The 17,815-nt window shown below is 39.3% G+C and overlaps 1 protein-coding gene across 1 annotated transcript; it reads right to left on the bottom strand.

Moving 5' to 3' along the window:
• Positions 1–15,355: 15,355 nt before the first annotated feature.
• LOC115812549 (uromodulin-like) lies at positions 15,356–17,610 on the bottom strand. Its single transcript, XM_030775030.1, has 4 exons — positions 17,468–17,610; positions 16,600–16,845; positions 16,128–16,290; positions 15,356–15,388 (listed from the first exon to the last, which is right to left on the bottom strand). The coding sequence occupies exons 1-4, from the start codon at positions 17,608–17,610 to the stop codon at positions 15,356–15,358; spliced, it is 585 nt and encodes a 194-aa protein (XP_030630890.1).
• Between the last annotated feature and the right edge of the window lie 205 nt (positions 17,611–17,815).

The raw sequence follows: 17,815 nt of genomic DNA, 5'->3' as shown, positions 1-17,815 counted from the left end.
CTTATTTAGGGACACTTCTCTCAAAGTTATGATTTGGAAATGCACAAACTGCTAAAATACTGAATGTTTCTTGCATTTACTAATATGTACACTGTATTATATAAATGTGAATTTAATAGAATCCCCACATCCCATTAAATGCTGCAGAACAATGGAAAGAAATCCTAGTTAATAAAGTAATTAACATCAGAAATTCGTGATTTAAGGCAGATGTTTTCTTTTTTTGTTTGTTTGTTTTTTGCAAAAGCCCACATTTCACATACTCTCCAGTTGTCTACCTTAAAAAGCAAAGATTTGCTAAAATGCAAATTAAAAGAACATGCCACCTTATTAATATTCAAATACACCTCCATCATACCATGCATCACTCTCTGTGACTTGGTTGCACTGTGAGGGATTTTGTTAGCCTTTTTTTCTGGTATAGCTCATTCTGACATCTGGTCTGTCTCCCTTAAGGCGACCATAATTCATGCTTGCATGTAACTGAACCCAGAGGACGCATGTCTGATGGCTGAATATATTATGAATGTGTGTGTTTGTGTGTGTGTGTGTGTGTGTGTCTATGTGTGTGTGTGTGTGTGTGTGTGTGTGTGAGTGAAGTGACAGAAAGAGAGAGAGTTACACAGTCTTTAGCAGAAGTAAACATGCTAACATGCTAACACACACACGCACACACACACACACACACACACACACACACACACACAGTGACTTGATGCACCACTGCACATCATCTTGTCTTCAGGCCCCGGGTCAGACCACCAATACAGACCTACTGTGACCCTCTCTGTGCTGTTTCTTCATGCAAGACCTTTAAAGGGTCATTATCTTGAGTTTGACTGGTATGATTGAAAGGTCTTACAGGCAAGTGATACAGATCATCTGATGTCAGTAGTTTAAGATATACTGCTGAGGTCTGTCATCTGGTCAAGCGTAATTCACTTACCACTGACTTTTGAGCTGTCACCCAAATGTGTAAAGAGTTATAAACGCATGCTACTCAAGTTAGCAAGAGACACAAAGGTGAATGAAATGCTCAAACGTTAATCATTAACTCTTGTCATTCCATTTCATATGCCACGCAACAATCCTGTAGATGTGTTTGTTGAGTGCAGGAACACAAACACACACCCACCCACACGCACACAGACACACACAAACCCAGACCTCAGTATGTTTTGATCGATGATGGTGCTGTTATAGCCTATTTTGATTCAGCTGTAATTATGTGGGATCCGCCTCCACCATTGCCAGTAATTAGGACCACATTCCCACACTCTCAGTCCCAAAACCAGCAGCTTTTCCCTGTGGGCTGATCGTGGAGGAGCCTGCCTGATCCGTGACGGGGGCCATGCATGGAGCATTGAGAGGTGCTAAAGGATAGAGGGGTCTGGGTGAGACAAAGGGCAGCTCTGGGTGAAGGTGATTACATGGCTTAGTATGTAGCACACAAGCATAGAATCCAGCACACTTTCCCTGGCTCACAACTTCTAACAGCTTTTTCTAGTTAACAAATATGCCTTAAAAAAAAAAAAAAAAAAAAAAAAAAAACTTTTATCCACTACTACACTGGTAGGGATGCTTACTTTTAAGGATAGGTTAGGATAGTTATTTTTTATTTCAAATATTCTTTCATATAAAGTTGAAGAATTCTCTCAGAGAGGCTCAAACATTCATCTGACCTTTGACGCTCTCAGCTGTCTTAATGCGTATCAGGGATTTATAGCCTATTAAACCAAGGTGCTGACACCAGAGGACTGAAAGCCCCTACTGAATTGGGCAGTTATTGGATGGTAAAGTTATCACTGTTAATTTACATTCTGTAAAATCAAAAGACAAAAGAGTTCTCTTGAGTTATTGATTTGGAAAAGTAGTGAACAAAAGAAAGAGAGAGGTGAGAGAGAGAGAGAGAGACCGCAGGAGACAGGGAAAGAGGGTGCAAAGCAACAATGACACAGCCACTTACTGACCAACACAAAGGCAGCTGAGGCTTGGCAGGCGTTAAATGCAGTCTCTCTTCTTCTGGCTAAGTCACTCTATAGCCTCCCACACCGACCAATGATAACATCAAAGCTGGACCAAGCTCTAAGACAAACAAGGCTCTGTGAAACTGCACCACAACTGCACTGACACTACTCAGAAAGTGATGTCAGCGAAAAACAACAACAACAACAACAACAAAGACAACTTCATATCAGTTTTTACCTACAATTTTCAAGTTATATCTTGCATTTGAGTAAAGGACATGTTGGATCAATTACATTACTTTAAGAATAATTCAGAGCAGGTGTGGACAGAAAACTCATTATAACTATATCTCTATGTAAATATGAAATTACTGTTCATAACGAATCATTATTACTGTTCTGTTATTTCCAATAATACTGTGACAGTATACAATACATTACGCACACTAATCAGAGATGTATTAGGACAGTGTTAGCATTAGGCACAGCAAAGCCAAGAGATATCTGCCATACGTTTGTGTGTTAGCGTGTGACTGTAGGCACATTTTGAGAGAGAGAGAGAGAGAGAGAGAGAGATTCCACTTCTCTGTTGGACCACTCATAATGAGAGTGTTCTTCACATCCCTGTAGATGTTATGTTTTGGAAATGTACAGATCATAACATCTTTTTCTTTGCATTCTTATTCTCTTTGTACTCAGGAGAGAGCACAACTGATTCACATGACTGTATATGCCCATAGGATCTTTTTTTTAAAAAATGGAATTCACTCATTCAGACTGTCTTCTCCCCTATGCTTTCTCTCTCTCTCCCTCTGTGTGTGAGTGTGTGTTTATATGGGTAGACACATTTGGAATTTAAAATGTTTGAGTTTTCCTTGTTTCTTGGGAGCCATTATTATTATTATTATTATTATTATTATTATTATTATTATTTTGCATCTTTAACCAATGCCTTATGCTGCAACACAAAGCAAGTGATGGCAGGGGAGCATGTTTCAGAGTAGGGATCACCAGATAAAACTCCTTACTTAACAATTTCAATCCATCCAACCCATTATAGCACCTTGACATTTGGGCCTGTTCATCATCTTGTTAGAGATAAAATCCAATGACAAATGATTTAGTTTGAACATGTGCTGCAGTATGGTAATACTGATGATTGCTGAGTCTTTTGCAACCCTCATTACATCTGTGGTCTAGCCAAAACATTGTATACGTAATTTAAGAGCATTTGTGGTAAAACCCCCAACAATTAAAACTCTAATTATCCAATTTATCCATGTGTATATCCTGTTTTGGATGTCTCGTGTTTCTCTCTACATCAGAAAATGTTCCAAATTAATGTTTTTTTGGGAGAAGAAACAGTGGTAAAAAAAAAAAAAAACAGAATGAAAATGGTTGCAATTCTTTCGGTTTATTGCGTGGTTTTCAGTGAATTACAACCATGTCTCTCCTAAAAAGGCCACCGAATAAACTATTTACAAGTTCCTACATCAGACAAAAACAGTGTAAATCAATATTGAAATGACCCTGACTTCTCCCCCAAACAGTCAGTAAGAGCTGGGAGCTGGCTGGGGGCCTGATGTCTCTACTGCATTGACAGTTCACTAAGAACGTGATGATTTTTGGTACGAGGATGTTCTATGTACTTCATTAGTTCTTCAGTTCTTTATATGGATCTGCTTTCAAGATTGTACTAGTTTCACTATTACAGTTTTACAGCTTTATAGAGTCAGAATAATATAATATAATATAATATAATATAATATAATATAATATAATATAATATAATATAATATAATATAATATAATATAATATTAGATCATATCATATCATGACATATCATATCATACCATGTTACTTGCTGAAAACTGAAATGCAGACAATATCTGAGAGAGAATTTTAAATTTGTCATCACCACTTCATTACTTTTAAACATGGAAGGAAACACCTTCAAGAAATATTAACAGCAGTCTAGGCATAGCTGTTTCATACAAAACCACAGTTCTGTGGGGAGCAGAGTTGGAGCTCATAAGCTTTAGTGTTTAAACAACTTTGACTTTTCATACTGCCATTAGTGGTCCCAACACATCACACAAGACAGCTCACTCAGCAAATGGGCACCCATACTGTTAAAGCAACAACAAAGGTCATTTACCAGTGGAAATACACAATCAGCAGAGAAATTGTGAGGGTAAAGGTCATATTATGGGGTCTCTTTCACCACAGAGAGAATGTAAAATGTATTTTAGACTGTTTTATTGAGTGACAGTCCTCCTTTATCCACATTATTACTCATTCCATTTCTCTGATTTGACAGAGTGAGCAATAACCAAATCCAGTGTACTTGTCTCATCATGTTTAAAAGGAGCGAGAATTTCTGAATGTACGAACACACGTACACACATACACACCAGTCCCCTGACATCATTTGTGTAATGCTAGGTTGTGTAAGATCAGTAGTTATGATAAGGTTTGGACTTATATAATGCTTTCTTTCATTTGTCTGTTTCCTCCATATCCTTCGGTATACTGTACTCAGAATTTACATGCAAGGATCTAGGAGAGAGAGAGAGAGAGAGAGAGAGAGAGAGAATTTGAACTTATCAGAGTAAAGGTGCACACACACACACACACACACATAGAGAATGATGTAAAACACAGAATGATGTAAAACCTGAAACACAAGATGTGAGAATGTGGGTACTTTTCCAAATGCTCTGGGCAGATGGAGTCCAGACCAGACCCTCCTCAACAGGTGTCCTTCTGAGCCATAAACATCACTCGTGTAACACACCAGCACTGGAGCCTGGGGCACACATAGATACTAAAAAATAATAACATGATTTACAAATATTATAGATTTTTGTTAGAAAAAATTATTAAAGTGACACACGGATCCTCCGAAGTCAGAGTAAGTAGTTTATTTCTGGCTGCCAGGAGACAAGTCACAAAACAATACAGTCAGGTATCACAGTTGTGAGAAGTCTGTCTTCTCTTGTTCGCATGCAGTATTTATCTTCTAGCAGAAGCAGTTTGTTTGGCCAAGGCGGAGCTTCATTATAATATTTAATATTTGACACATCTGCTCATCTGCACACAGCGTCTTGCATGTTTGCACACGATGTCTTATATATTTTCATGCAATACTTTAATGTGGTTGGTCACACTACACGTTTACCGTCTGAAGAACATCCTGTGGTTAGTTCGCTCATCACCATCTGTGAGGCGCATCTAACCTCAGTTCTTCACGTGACTCAGTTCAGCATCCCCAGTTGAACTTTTGCTGAACTCTAGTAAAACATGATCATGGCCTTATTACATACAAAGGAATAACATCTTTCTTTATGCAATTACAGACTACATTATTTGAGAAGTGTGAATCACGTTATGCTGACTGACACCGTACGATCCCATTCTAACTGAACCAAAATGCTAACATGAATTTCAACGCTGGCCCACGCGCCATGACAGAAATCCTACCACCATCGGGCTAGAGCATTCAGTACACACAAGCAAATGCACACATGAGAGTGAGAGCTCTTTTTCCCCCTCATAGGAGACCCTGAGTCCATATCAGTCATACACAGGACAATGCTGCATCTTTCCTTTCACTCCATGCCACTGTGTCTGTGCTACATGCAGGTATAGAATGATAGCCGTGAGGCCATTTTGATATCTCCGGTCAATAAAGGAATGATGTCAGCCTGTAACGTTGAGCTTCCAAAGAAAAGGGAGAGTGCATTTCAATCCTCACGAACAACAAGGTTGTGGCCAGGCCATGTCGTATTAATGTGTTGATGGGACTGAATTATAGGACTTTTCTCCTTGGTGTATTATCTGCTTTTGACATGAATGTGTCCACCCTCGAAAAAAGGAAAAAAAAAAAAAATCTACAGCTCCTTTTGTTTGCTTAAGGAAGAGAATCCTGCACTGAGACAAGGTGAACTGAAGCTTGTTTCAGTGCAGGACACATGCTATTCAAACAGTCTTTGTTTTGAGGTTCACAAATTCATCAAAAACAAAAAAGTCCTATTTGAGTCAGAGGTTTAGGCTTTTCAGTTAACTCATATCCTGTCAGAGTTTGCCGCACTGGTCTTTTATCTTTCTCGCCTCTGGTAGCCTAAAGATGTCAGGCTGACAGTTAGAATTTGAAAATAAACGATTAAATGACTGTTGAGTGTAAGTGAGACTGTATTATGGTGTCGGGCAGTCCCATTGGTCAAGTGCAATAACAGCTCATTCCTGAGGCTAAGGATTGGTCAGGGCATGCCATCTACACGTGTAAACATCACACACACACACAGTTCTCTGTGCAGGGGGGTGACTGACATGTTATTGCACATGTGCAAACCATTCATAAGTTCTAACACGATTGGTTGATTCATTGTCAACACATCCCGAGCAGATGTTGGGTAAAAAGGATTTGAAATATATGTGTCCTCTAACATGTGTCCTCTTGTTGACAAACTGCATCTGAAAGCAGTTTAAATCAAAGGAGAGGAAACACTTTCTTTTTTTTTCTCTCTTTGGCATCTTTTCTTTTTTTTTTTCCAGCTTTTGCCATTCCTCTTCCCTGCTTTCCCCAGCAGTATTATTGTTTTCTGGTGGTTACATCAGCAAAAGGAAATGTGCTTTTCAAAGACTGTAAAAAAGGTGAGGAAATCGGTCCTCAGATTTGTGATGTTAACATGATGAAGAGGGTGGAGTACAGTGATGCTCCTCCACGACACTTTGGGGTTAGGTGAAACAGAGGGAGCTCGATCAGTGGGAGAGGACACCAGTTCCTAGTTTGAGTAGACAGATGAGCTCCTACATTCCCCAAGTTCATTAACCAAAGAGGCCATGAGACAGCCCACACATCACAGCTGCAACCACCAAACACCCCACACACCCCTTGGGCCCATCCAACACCTATTAAAAATAACATAATCCCTGTTAATAGCTGACATAAGTGATTTATTGAACTCAGAGTAGACCACACACTATACCTGAATCAGACAATGCTGTCAATGACCATGGTCCATTCAGAGCTTTACAGAGACCCTGAAGCAGACCATGTCAAACACACAGACACATGCAGACTGCAGACTTCCCTCAGGTTCACATAGTCTCGGAGGTGCCAACCGCAAAGAGTTTCAGGATGGGGTCCAAAGTGAACACCTGAGACACGTATAGCCCACACACTCTCAGGACTCATTCACACACACCATCTTTTAGTCAGACTAAACCACACACCTGGCGACAAGAAAGCCCAAAACAGCCCTGAGCTCCGCACAGTACAATCTTAAGATGCGCAATTACAGAAAAGACACCTGAGATACAGGTAAAGCCATGCAACCCGCAGGTCTGAACAAAGCCTGTCAAACTGAATGCACACAGAAGTAGGGTGCCGTGACACAGTTTTCCGTCCAAAACGCCTTATATTTAATCTCCCACAACCTCAGAACTTTCATGTTTAAATAATAAGAGTGAGACCTCATTTAAAATGCTATCTCCAAAACATAAACATCTCTATGAATTATTAAACCCAAAATCTGCTTTATATTTTAGATGGCATAAATTGGACATAGCACAGATAGGTGTCTGGAGGAACAGTGAGCAAGACCACCGAAACTTCCTGTGTTCATGGGAGGAGGACAAACACACGTACATGCACACGTACATGCACACACACACGTGCGCATGCGCACAAACTCAAACACACACACACCAGCCTTTGAGGTGTACAGAAAACAAGCTTTACCTCGCTCATGTTAAAGCACCAGACATCAGGCATTGTAATCAGGCACTTGGCCCTAGTTAAGCTACTAAGCATGAAAAAAAGAGAAAAGAAGGTCAGACCCACACAGTAGGATCATATTTCTGACATGAAAACAGAAGACTGTTGATAGCAGAAAGTGGACAGTGTCTCTTAACATCAACTGTTAGTGGTTTAATGCACACAAAATTAATCAAAAGAACCTATTCCTCTTAAACAAATGGCAGTGACTGATACTGTGGGATCTAAAGAACGGTGCAGAGGGAAGAAGTGCGGGGGAAGTATTTTAAGTTTCAGAACCTTTGTGAACCTGTTGCCAGTTTATTTTGTATCTGTTCTCTACTTTTTCTTCCCATTGCAGGATCCTGTTGGAGTGGAAGAGAGCCACGGTTTCAGGTTCATCTGCAGTATCAGTTATCAGAGATGGACACACTTCAAAGAGAAGAAATGAAAAGGCAGCGATCCACACCCAAAACTGCACATTACAACAATGAGGGTGGATGGATGGGGCAAACAAAAGGGGGCAGGAGCCCCTCTCCCCCTCCCCACCACCACGAGGAATCATAATGAGAGTGTGATTACATCTGCGGACTCCAGACAAGCTGTGGGACGTTGCTAAAGCTGGAAAAAGAGTTCTTGTGTGGAATTGTTTGGGCCAAGAGGATCTCAGGAGAAGCGTGCAGATGAAGATAGAGTTGAGGAAAACTTATAATCCTCTGATTTACGGAAGAAGCTTAATCAATATGGCGTAGCCATTTTTAATGATCTTGACAACAGCTTGACAGCACAGATTTTTCCTGCAATGTTTATGAACGTGAATCTCCGCTTAAACCACATATTTGGAGCCCTTAAACCACATATTTGGAGCCCTTAAACCACATATTTGGAGTCACGGGTATCATGGAAGAGCCCCAACGCTAGAGCCCCAAAGCTAAATGTCACGCCCCTCTCTGTTTTCCCGGTCTGAAATGTCTCTGTACATTTGTGCATAGTCATGCCTCTGTTCAGCACTTAGTCAGTCTGAGGGACCAAATCAGGTTAGAAACGATTGGCTGGTCAATTCCCTCCCAACTCACTGTAATCCAGATCTAATTTCAGTCTATTTTCTCAGCCAGTTGGGCAGAGGGGGGGTCAGGGAGAAGGCCAGAAGGGTGAAGGGAACTTTATTTGACCCTGTTAACATGGGTAGTACGACATCAAATAACTGATGATTTTTCTTTGTCTCTGTCTTTTCATTTATAATTGTCCGAGGTATGTACAAACATTTTTAATTTCTTTGTACAGGTGATACAAGAAACGCCTTTAATGTGGGAAATCTTAGGGTGTACATGTAACTGTGTAAGACAGGCAATGAACATGCTGATGTTATAGTATTTGTCCTTTCAGCAAAGCAGCTTTTGGCAAAATTTTAAAACTTGATGACACTCAGCAAATCATGCACGTCCTGCTGATAATGATAAAAATAGAATGGGTTGAAATGCCAAAGAAAAGATAACTATGTGAAGAGTCGAATTCCTAAAGTATCTGCTTGTTAAACAGTCATCTGGGACAAATCAAAAGTTCGTATCATCACAAATGCCGAAGAATCAATTTGATTTTCATTTTTAAAAGAAAGTGAGTCAGAGCTGTCCAAACTCTGACTCTGGTTGTCCTCACCCTTCACTCCCACTATTTAAGGCAGAGGGTGGAAAAAAAATCCCATAAACCAGCAGCCATAAGCTTCAGGCACTGAAACCAGATGCAGGAGGAAGTTCTTAGGTCTCAGAAAATCTAATCGGGGAAAATCTCTTTTCTGATCAAATGAAGAGGAAAAACACTGTTACACGTAGTCATCCATTTTCAGGTTGGGGAGGGCATTACTCTTTTCAGGCAATAAAAAAAAAAAACAACGAAAAACCATGATGATTATTTCTGTCTTTTCCCATTTCTGCCGTGTTCAACACTGTTTACCAGATTGAAGCAAAAGTTGCTCTGTCCCCCAGTTTAATAAGTTCGGTCAAAGTGTTTGGGATTTTCTGGACCCTTCTCAGGAGTCTAGAATTTACCACTGTCAGGTGATTAATTAGGAAATTGCTGCTAGATGAACAGTGTGGCTCAGTAATGTGTGTTCTCAGGTGAATCATTTTTGTACAATAAAAGAGAGATTTTCTCTTTGGTGAGGCAGGGATAAAGAAAGGCTCTTTAATCTAGTCTGAAACATTGTCCAAGTCAGCTCTCGTTGCTCAAATACGCCATACGAAATGGAATTTATTCTGAAAACAGACCCTGGGGACTTTCAGTCCCTGTAAGGTGTCTAATACTGGAACAAAAATGACAACTCAGAGAGGAAGATGATTTCCCACTCTATCTCTTTATCTCTCTATCTTCCACAGAGAAACGACATTATGGATTTGAGACAGGGCACCCAAGTCTAGACATCTGGTCTAAAATGATTGGGAATGAGAGCAGAAAAGTGTTTAGCCCATATCTTTATCACTATACTCATTAAGGCATGTTGTGACAGCAGTTTTTAGTCACATAGGAAATTGCTAAGAGACTCTAGGGAGGGCTTCGTGTTAAGTCAACAAGTCCCTTTGACGCTTACACACATCTGAACAAACTGGACGTCTCTCTTCACATGTGTTCCACGGAAAGTCGTTCTGGGATTGTAAATTCTTGTAATTCGATCATGTAGAAATTCTTGAAAATTAATTAATTTTCACTTTCCCTGAAGTTGGCTTCATGAACACAAAACATTTGTGGATGTGAGGAACATTCTAGATCTTTTTATTGACAGCTTTCTGCCATTTTCATGTGATAATTATGTGAGCATGAATGAAATAAGCAATGAGGGAATGTGTGTGTGTGTGTGTGTGTGTGTGTGTGTGTGTGTGTATGTGTGTGTGTGTGTGTATGTGTGTGTGCGTGTGTGTGTGTGTGTGTGTGTGTGTTGAAGGAAGAAACCATCCTGCCTGTTGATTTATTGATTACATGAGATGGAACAAATTGAGTGTGTGCCCTCTCCTGACAAAATACCACCTGTTCTCATTAGATGGCCCCTTAGTGTATTCTTCCACCCTCTAAGTGTTTTAGGTTGAGTCTTTGAAGTGCCATATCTAGTCCCGAGTGATTCCCCCATTGTCTTTGAGGAACCGAACACACTATAACACTCTGCCCAACATTCTGTTAGCACAAAGTGGCTTGACGGATGACATAGCACTTAGGGACTCGGCCCCACTTCAGGAGCAAGACACATATTTCATGGAGATTTCTACTATCACTATTCCACTTTGTTCCAGCTCATTTTGCTTCACATCTATATATAAGCCATTTTCTGTGTAAATCCTTTCTTTCCATGAAATATGAAACACACACACACACACATACATTAGACTTTGTATCCTCTGAGAAGTTTCACAAACATCATTTTAATGTATCCAGAAAACTACAAAAAAACCACCAAAAACCATTTTAACAGCGGCAATTTTCCCTTGTGAGAGCCAGCAAAGGTCTCTCTACGTGTCAGGTATTTGTATACATTGAATCCTCAGGATGGTAGAATAACCTAAACTCATCCACCACACACGCAAAAACACACACCGTCATACTCCATCTTAAAGCTCTCACGGCACCTTTTCCTAGGTGCAACGGTTTCTCGTAAGAAACATAACTTTTACAAAGCAATAGTCAGGGAGGGAAATTTAGAAATCCTGAATTGATATTAAGGTCAGAGTTCATTAAAGACTGTGAGTACAAAAACAGGCTGAACATATGAAGAAAGAGGAGACAAACACATCTGACACACCTTGTAAACCCCAGTCCCCCCTAAGGCCAGAAAAAAGGAGCATCTGAGAGACTAAACACACAAAAACATCTAAACTATTTCAAGTGCAGCAGCAAAAGGAACAAAACGATCTATGACAGAGCCACATAGCCAAGGTCTCATCGTAGTCAACAAACGTCTTCAAATCACGAAAGGACAATACAGCGCAGGTAAAAAAAAAAAAAAATAGACAGCGGTATTTTAGTTGAATGCCGTGATTTTAGCAGGTCTCAGTGGTTTTGGGCAAGGAATTTGCGTGACATGTTGGACGGTTCAGAACAAAACGCCAAGCACACCCAGTTAGGACAAGATGAGTCCTGTTTAAGAGGAAAGTCAATGAAAAGCCTGCCCTTAAACAGCGGGTTTGGAGAAGATCTGCTGTTTAATCGTTAGTACTGGTGATGGTTGTTATGATATTACAGGAAAGAGAGAAGAGGCACAATTTCTTTGAAAGGATTTCATTACCTGTTGAAGGAAACAATAAAGCATCTTTAGAGAATAATCATTACTATTCAAGAGATAAAGTTATTTTTGTGAAATGCAGAGGTGAAATTTAAACTCATTGTAGTGTCCTTCACTGGAAGGATTCAAGTAATGTGACATGCCATGAATTTCATGGCATGAAAAGAACTGTTCAAATATTGAGCTATTTGCTCTCTTTTAAAAATAACGCAATTTTGAATTACATTGTATGACACAAATGTGCGTGAATCTGTGACTCTCTGGAAAAATTTTTTAAAAAATTGGTAACTCAATATAGAGGTAGTCAGCCGCAATGTAGATGACAAGTGGCATTTATTTCAGAGTGATGTGTCTTTTTTGGATGGGACACCATTTTTCATAGCTTCAAACAACGGATTTTATGTGCGGTTATGCATGATCTCTAATATTTTTGTAGCCTAAGAGAGACAGTGGAGATCAATACACCTGCTTGACTGCAAGACCCATAAACACAGAGAGTCCATGGCTCAACCATAGTGATTTTACTCTGTTATTCTGAGGGGAAAGATTCACACACACACATACATACACATACACACACACACACACACACTCACATTCATATATATACACACTATATATCCACAGATAAGGGCCATCTGCTCCTGGCAAATCAAATTTGGACAGGATGTATCCAAGAGAAAGGGAGAGAGACATACTCCAGAGTATATCTGTCACAGTTAAAACGCTGGGCTAGGATCGCAATGTTCAAATGGATCCTTGGACAACTAAATTTAATACATTTGCATGCGCTCTGTTCTGTGACTTTTCCTTAATATTAATCTGCTTTGCTTTATCATGACAAATACCAGCACAAACACCTTTCATGGGACTGTTTCATTATTTCTAACCCCCCAAAAAAGCAAAGGTATTGCCTTTAAAGGCAATGTTCAGCAGGGCTACCATCTGTAAACACAAAAATTGTGACTGTTGAAAAAACAAAACCATACTGGTAAATGATTAGAAAAAAACCGTATTTTTGATGGAGGCATGTGTCCTAGGAGAAGTGTTAGTCTTTTAGCTTTGAGCTTAGTCCGTAGAGGATTATTTGAAGTGGTCACAGGTGGTTTCACTTGAGGTGGATCTCAAGTTGCTGTTTAACCAAAGCAGCATATTACAATTTTAACACACACACACACACACACACACACATTAGCACAAACACTAAAGCACAAAGCTCGCTATTTTATCTGAAAACGCCTTGTGAGAAACACAACTGACACAAATAATGTAAACATATGTATCTGTTATAAAATGCATATTATTTCAGGAAGCTCCCCAAGCAAAATTGTGATATGACATAAAAAGGAAAAAGAAGTCCGAGAGCCATTTTAGCCATGTGAGTTTCATACATCAAAAGTTAATCCCAGGGCATGTTTTCTTTTTTGAGAAGGACTCAACCTTAATCTTAGCCTCAAGGCCTTCTAACTATCTCATCTCCACTTGACCAGCATTAGTTACATATAGTCTCTTGTGATCTGTCTAAAGTGGACACTGGGCAGAATGATTGGGTGTAAAATCAAAAAGCCTTTGCGATCACTGAAACATGGATTTTAACAAAACAAGTTAATCTAACTTTCACATGCTATTTAGCTCTATAGAGCGTGGGAAAATATCAGAGAGGTCAGTAGAGGTGAAAATCTTTTTACCCATAGAATGAGACCATTGGCTGCAACTGCGTATTCATAGTGTGCTTTTCTATGTCTTTGCTGTCTCAGGCTATCTATGAATTCATCAGTCTATCTGACTATTGAGTCATCAGTCTATTTTTCTAAATAAATCAAATTATCCATCCTCTGACATTGGCTCTGGATCCTTCTTAATGGAAGTCAATATTTCACTTAATCTGATTCACGGCCAAGACTTTTCTTTGACAAATCAGAGAAACTGATATTCTCTTCCTGTTTCCCAAACACAGTGGGAAATCATGCAGCTCCAGAGGATTTATTCATAGTTCATAAGAAATGCCAAGTTTCCCTGCCAAATGTCTCTATTAGTTCACTGTCCCAGAAGACTCTCTACTACAGCAGATGTTGAAGAGCATTTTTGAAGAGTATTTGTTGGCATTCTTAAGACCACCATCAGCAAACATATTTAAAGCTAACAGCAGTCCTAGGAAAATAAAATCATTTTTTAAAAAAGTGCATGCTTAATCACTTGGACATATTTTATGATAGACTTTATGGTAGGCTATGTACACTTCATGCAATAATCACAATTCACTTTTATTCTATTGAGTATTCTTTCACTAATTCTGAAAAGAATGACATCAAACCATCTCAAAAGTTGATCTTTTCAGGATAATTGTTTGACACTTTACACAAAATGGAAAACATAATCCACATGACCATCTCAGTGCCTGTGTGATCTTCTGCAACAAACCTAGTGCCAAAAGCTATAAAACTGATTATCACAAATCCCAGAGCACAAGAGTTTAAGATAGAGTATACATAAACGAAAAAGACAAGACAATGTCTGTTTTGTTTTGTTGTCGAGGTATTGTGCAGAGGGCTACGGGTCACCCGTTATGGCTGTATGATCATTGCTTTTATGTGTGTTATAAGAGCCATTAGAAAGTGCTTGAAGTGTCTTCTGACACATTTGCTCAGGGTGATCCTGTTACGTCTGCTTTGTGACTCTGACAAGCTAAAATATGAGTGTATATTTCAGTAATGAGTATGATGGTATGGTACAAATAGGTCCCATCCATAAAACCCCCAGAGATTGAACTGTACTTACAACTGCAAAGCTCTGTCGCCCCCTACAGCAGTAATCAGACACATCACTTTCGCCCAAATGACTGCATTTTGTAAATGTTTGTATTTAAAGCTGATCATAACAGTAAAATAGAAAAACCTGAAAACAGAACAGAAGTGATTCACAATCATCCTCGTATTCAATAATTATTATTTTTGACAATTGATTATTACTCTATTACATTAATTGTTAAAGCACATTCAGTCAAAGTTACCAAAATGCAGAAGAAGTTGTTACAATCTTGAGATAGCTCTGACAAACAGATTATATCTTCTATAGCATTTCATCTCACCTGAGACTAGAGCACAAGGTTTTTTTTAAGTAATCTTAGCAGCAATATGATTAATTTAAAACAGTGTTACTATCAGCAAAATATTGATCAATAATTCTATCATTTCACAGTACACAGAAATATGCTTCCAATGATTTGGCATACAGGAACTTTAACTGATGAAGTTATTACATCTGTGATGCATAAATTCAGGATGCGCTCAGTGAACACAGCATTGCAGAGTGCGGAACGCTGACATTAATGGACCTTCAGCCCTATGGAGCCCTATGTATCCTCACAGCTGTTGGGAACTGCACATCCACAGCATCTACAGAGTGATGAGAGGAGTGATGTAGAAAACACAGAAACCAGAGACCAGACAGAGGACACATGAGTAAATGATAGATGTGATATGTTGCTTGCATATGTCTTTACAAGAAAAAATGTCTGAAAAGATTTAAACCCAAACCAAACATTGCGTAAAAATTTAATATCTACTACATACCCTATTCTATTCATATCTGACATATATTATATCTTTCACCTCACTACTGTGTATAATCAATAACAAAAGAGTATTTGATCTTCAAATTGAGGATGAATAGCTTCAGTATTTACCTTTGTTTCTGCCTGAGAACTCCAGTGGGCCGAAAGAAACTGAAGCACTGTCATGGCCATCCACAGACCTGCGTCTTCTCAAGTGATATGCCTGATCACATGGCTGAAAAAATGAGAATAGACAAGTTTAGGGTGAGTTAATGTCATTTCTTCTATAACTAAAGCTAGATATAATAAACAAACCAAATGTAAGACCTGAATGTCAAGATGGCATGTTTCTGGTGCCAGTGGCAATTTCTTGATTACTACCAAGAAATCCTCAAAAGAAGCTGATTTGAAAGCCATTCTGCCTCAGACTGGTATCAGTCCAGTTGGAGGTGTGAGTTGGGGCTTGTGTTGGTCTGATACACCAGTAAGCACTGTGAGTCACCAATTTATCTCTAACCCCATAAAATCCTTTCCTTTTCTTCAAAACCTGAGAAGATGTCTCACAAGATCTGAAAACTCACCAGAGTACAGCTGTTGTCCTTGAGAAGACATATGTGAGTTTTACAGTGCAGGAAAACCTGAGAGAAATTTCCCACGAATGTAAATATTCTGAAGGAGAAAAGGCCAGTTGTGGAGTCACCATTCTCCAGCACCTCCACTGTTCCATCCTCAGGATTCGGACATCTGGAAAAAGGAACGAAAAAGACGTCAATACAGAGAATCAAAGGGATAGAGTGTGTAAGATAAAATGTGAGTTGAAGAGGGAGGGAAGTTGAATGGGGCCTCTTGGAGGCGCTGTTTACTTTGACTAACTTAGTGAGGCAGCTCCAGTTGTACCTCTAAACAATTTCGTTCTGTAAATATGGCCATCACAACAGATGTTTCAGATGTATGTATAAATATCTGAGCCAAATAAACAGCATAAAGTCAGATGGTGATTGAACCTTGTGCAGTGACGTGGTATATTCACAAGACTGGTGTGTTTAGTCATACCTGTTAACAATGAGGTCCCAGCTGATATTGTATGTAGGATCACGCACAGGAGTGGCCCAACAGGTATCCATCACCAGGGCAACCTGACTGCTATCAACCCCATCCACATGCACTGCCACATAGAGTCGCTCATCCACAATTGCATCCACACTCCCGTTAAAGGGTTGTGAAAACTCAGGATCCGGATACGGAATCATCTGGACCTGATATGTCCCCTGACCTGCTGGCAGCTCCACATTAACATTTCTAAACAAGCACAAACAAAGACAGCACTATAAATCAAAGACTCCACTTTTGTGCTCTGTAATCTATCTATCATAACAGCTATGTCTCTTTCAAGCTCAAAACAGGGTTGTTCATCTATCAGCCAAGGTCACTAAAATGGCTAAAATTGCTGCACGCTCATATTTATTAGTGGGTTTCTCAGAGTTGAAATTCAGTTTATGAAAAGTGACACAAAGAGATATTGTTAATATGTTAAATGTTAATATTACTGTATGTTGTCAAAAAAATTAACATCAAAATACTGTGTGAAGCTCATGAGCTATAACAGGGTTTAATCTTTGCCTACAATGTAAACAAATACCTTTGACCAAAGACCTATCCCTGAAAATACATACTCAATGAGCATTCAATTAACATGTTAATCATGATGACAAGTTAAAGTGTTTCTTCTGTTTGAATAGGCTATTTACTCTAACAGATCATGATTTTGCCTGAATCTTATAACTGAATACAGGACAGCAGCATTAGAATGCTTTTCAGTACGAAGAGGGACCAGTCTAAGAAAAGTCTGTCCAGAAGTAGTAAAGTCAGTTACAAATGTTAGTTATTTACAAATTCATACATGTGGGAAAAGACAGGGCACCTTGCCAGTGGGATGATGTCCTCCTTCGTGGAAACGGTCTGGGTGATCGGATATGCACACTCAAAACTGAGGTTCAGTTGTCTTTCTCGGCTAACAGAATATCTGCTCCAGTCCACTAAGCCTTGAACGGAGTTCTCATACATGTAGTGTGTGCTGTTGGTCTATATAGCATGAACTGAATTAGCACATTTGAAGGACTTAATGTTGTGCTGAGTATTTAATGTACTCCTGAGTCTTCCAGGTCTTGTTTTCCACTCACAGAATGTGCAAGGGGATAAATTAAGCAAATACATTTCTCTGTAATTATCCATTCAATGCATGAGGAGTGATCACTCAATTTGAGACTCA

Source organism: Chanos chanos, chromosome 5 (genome assembly GCF_902362185.1).
Source record: "Chanos chanos chromosome 5, fChaCha1.1, whole genome shotgun sequence".
Classification (NCBI taxonomy): domain Eukaryota; kingdom Metazoa; phylum Chordata; class Actinopteri; order Gonorynchiformes; family Chanidae; genus Chanos; species Chanos chanos.
This window is presented reverse-complemented; position numbering and strand designations above follow the sequence as displayed.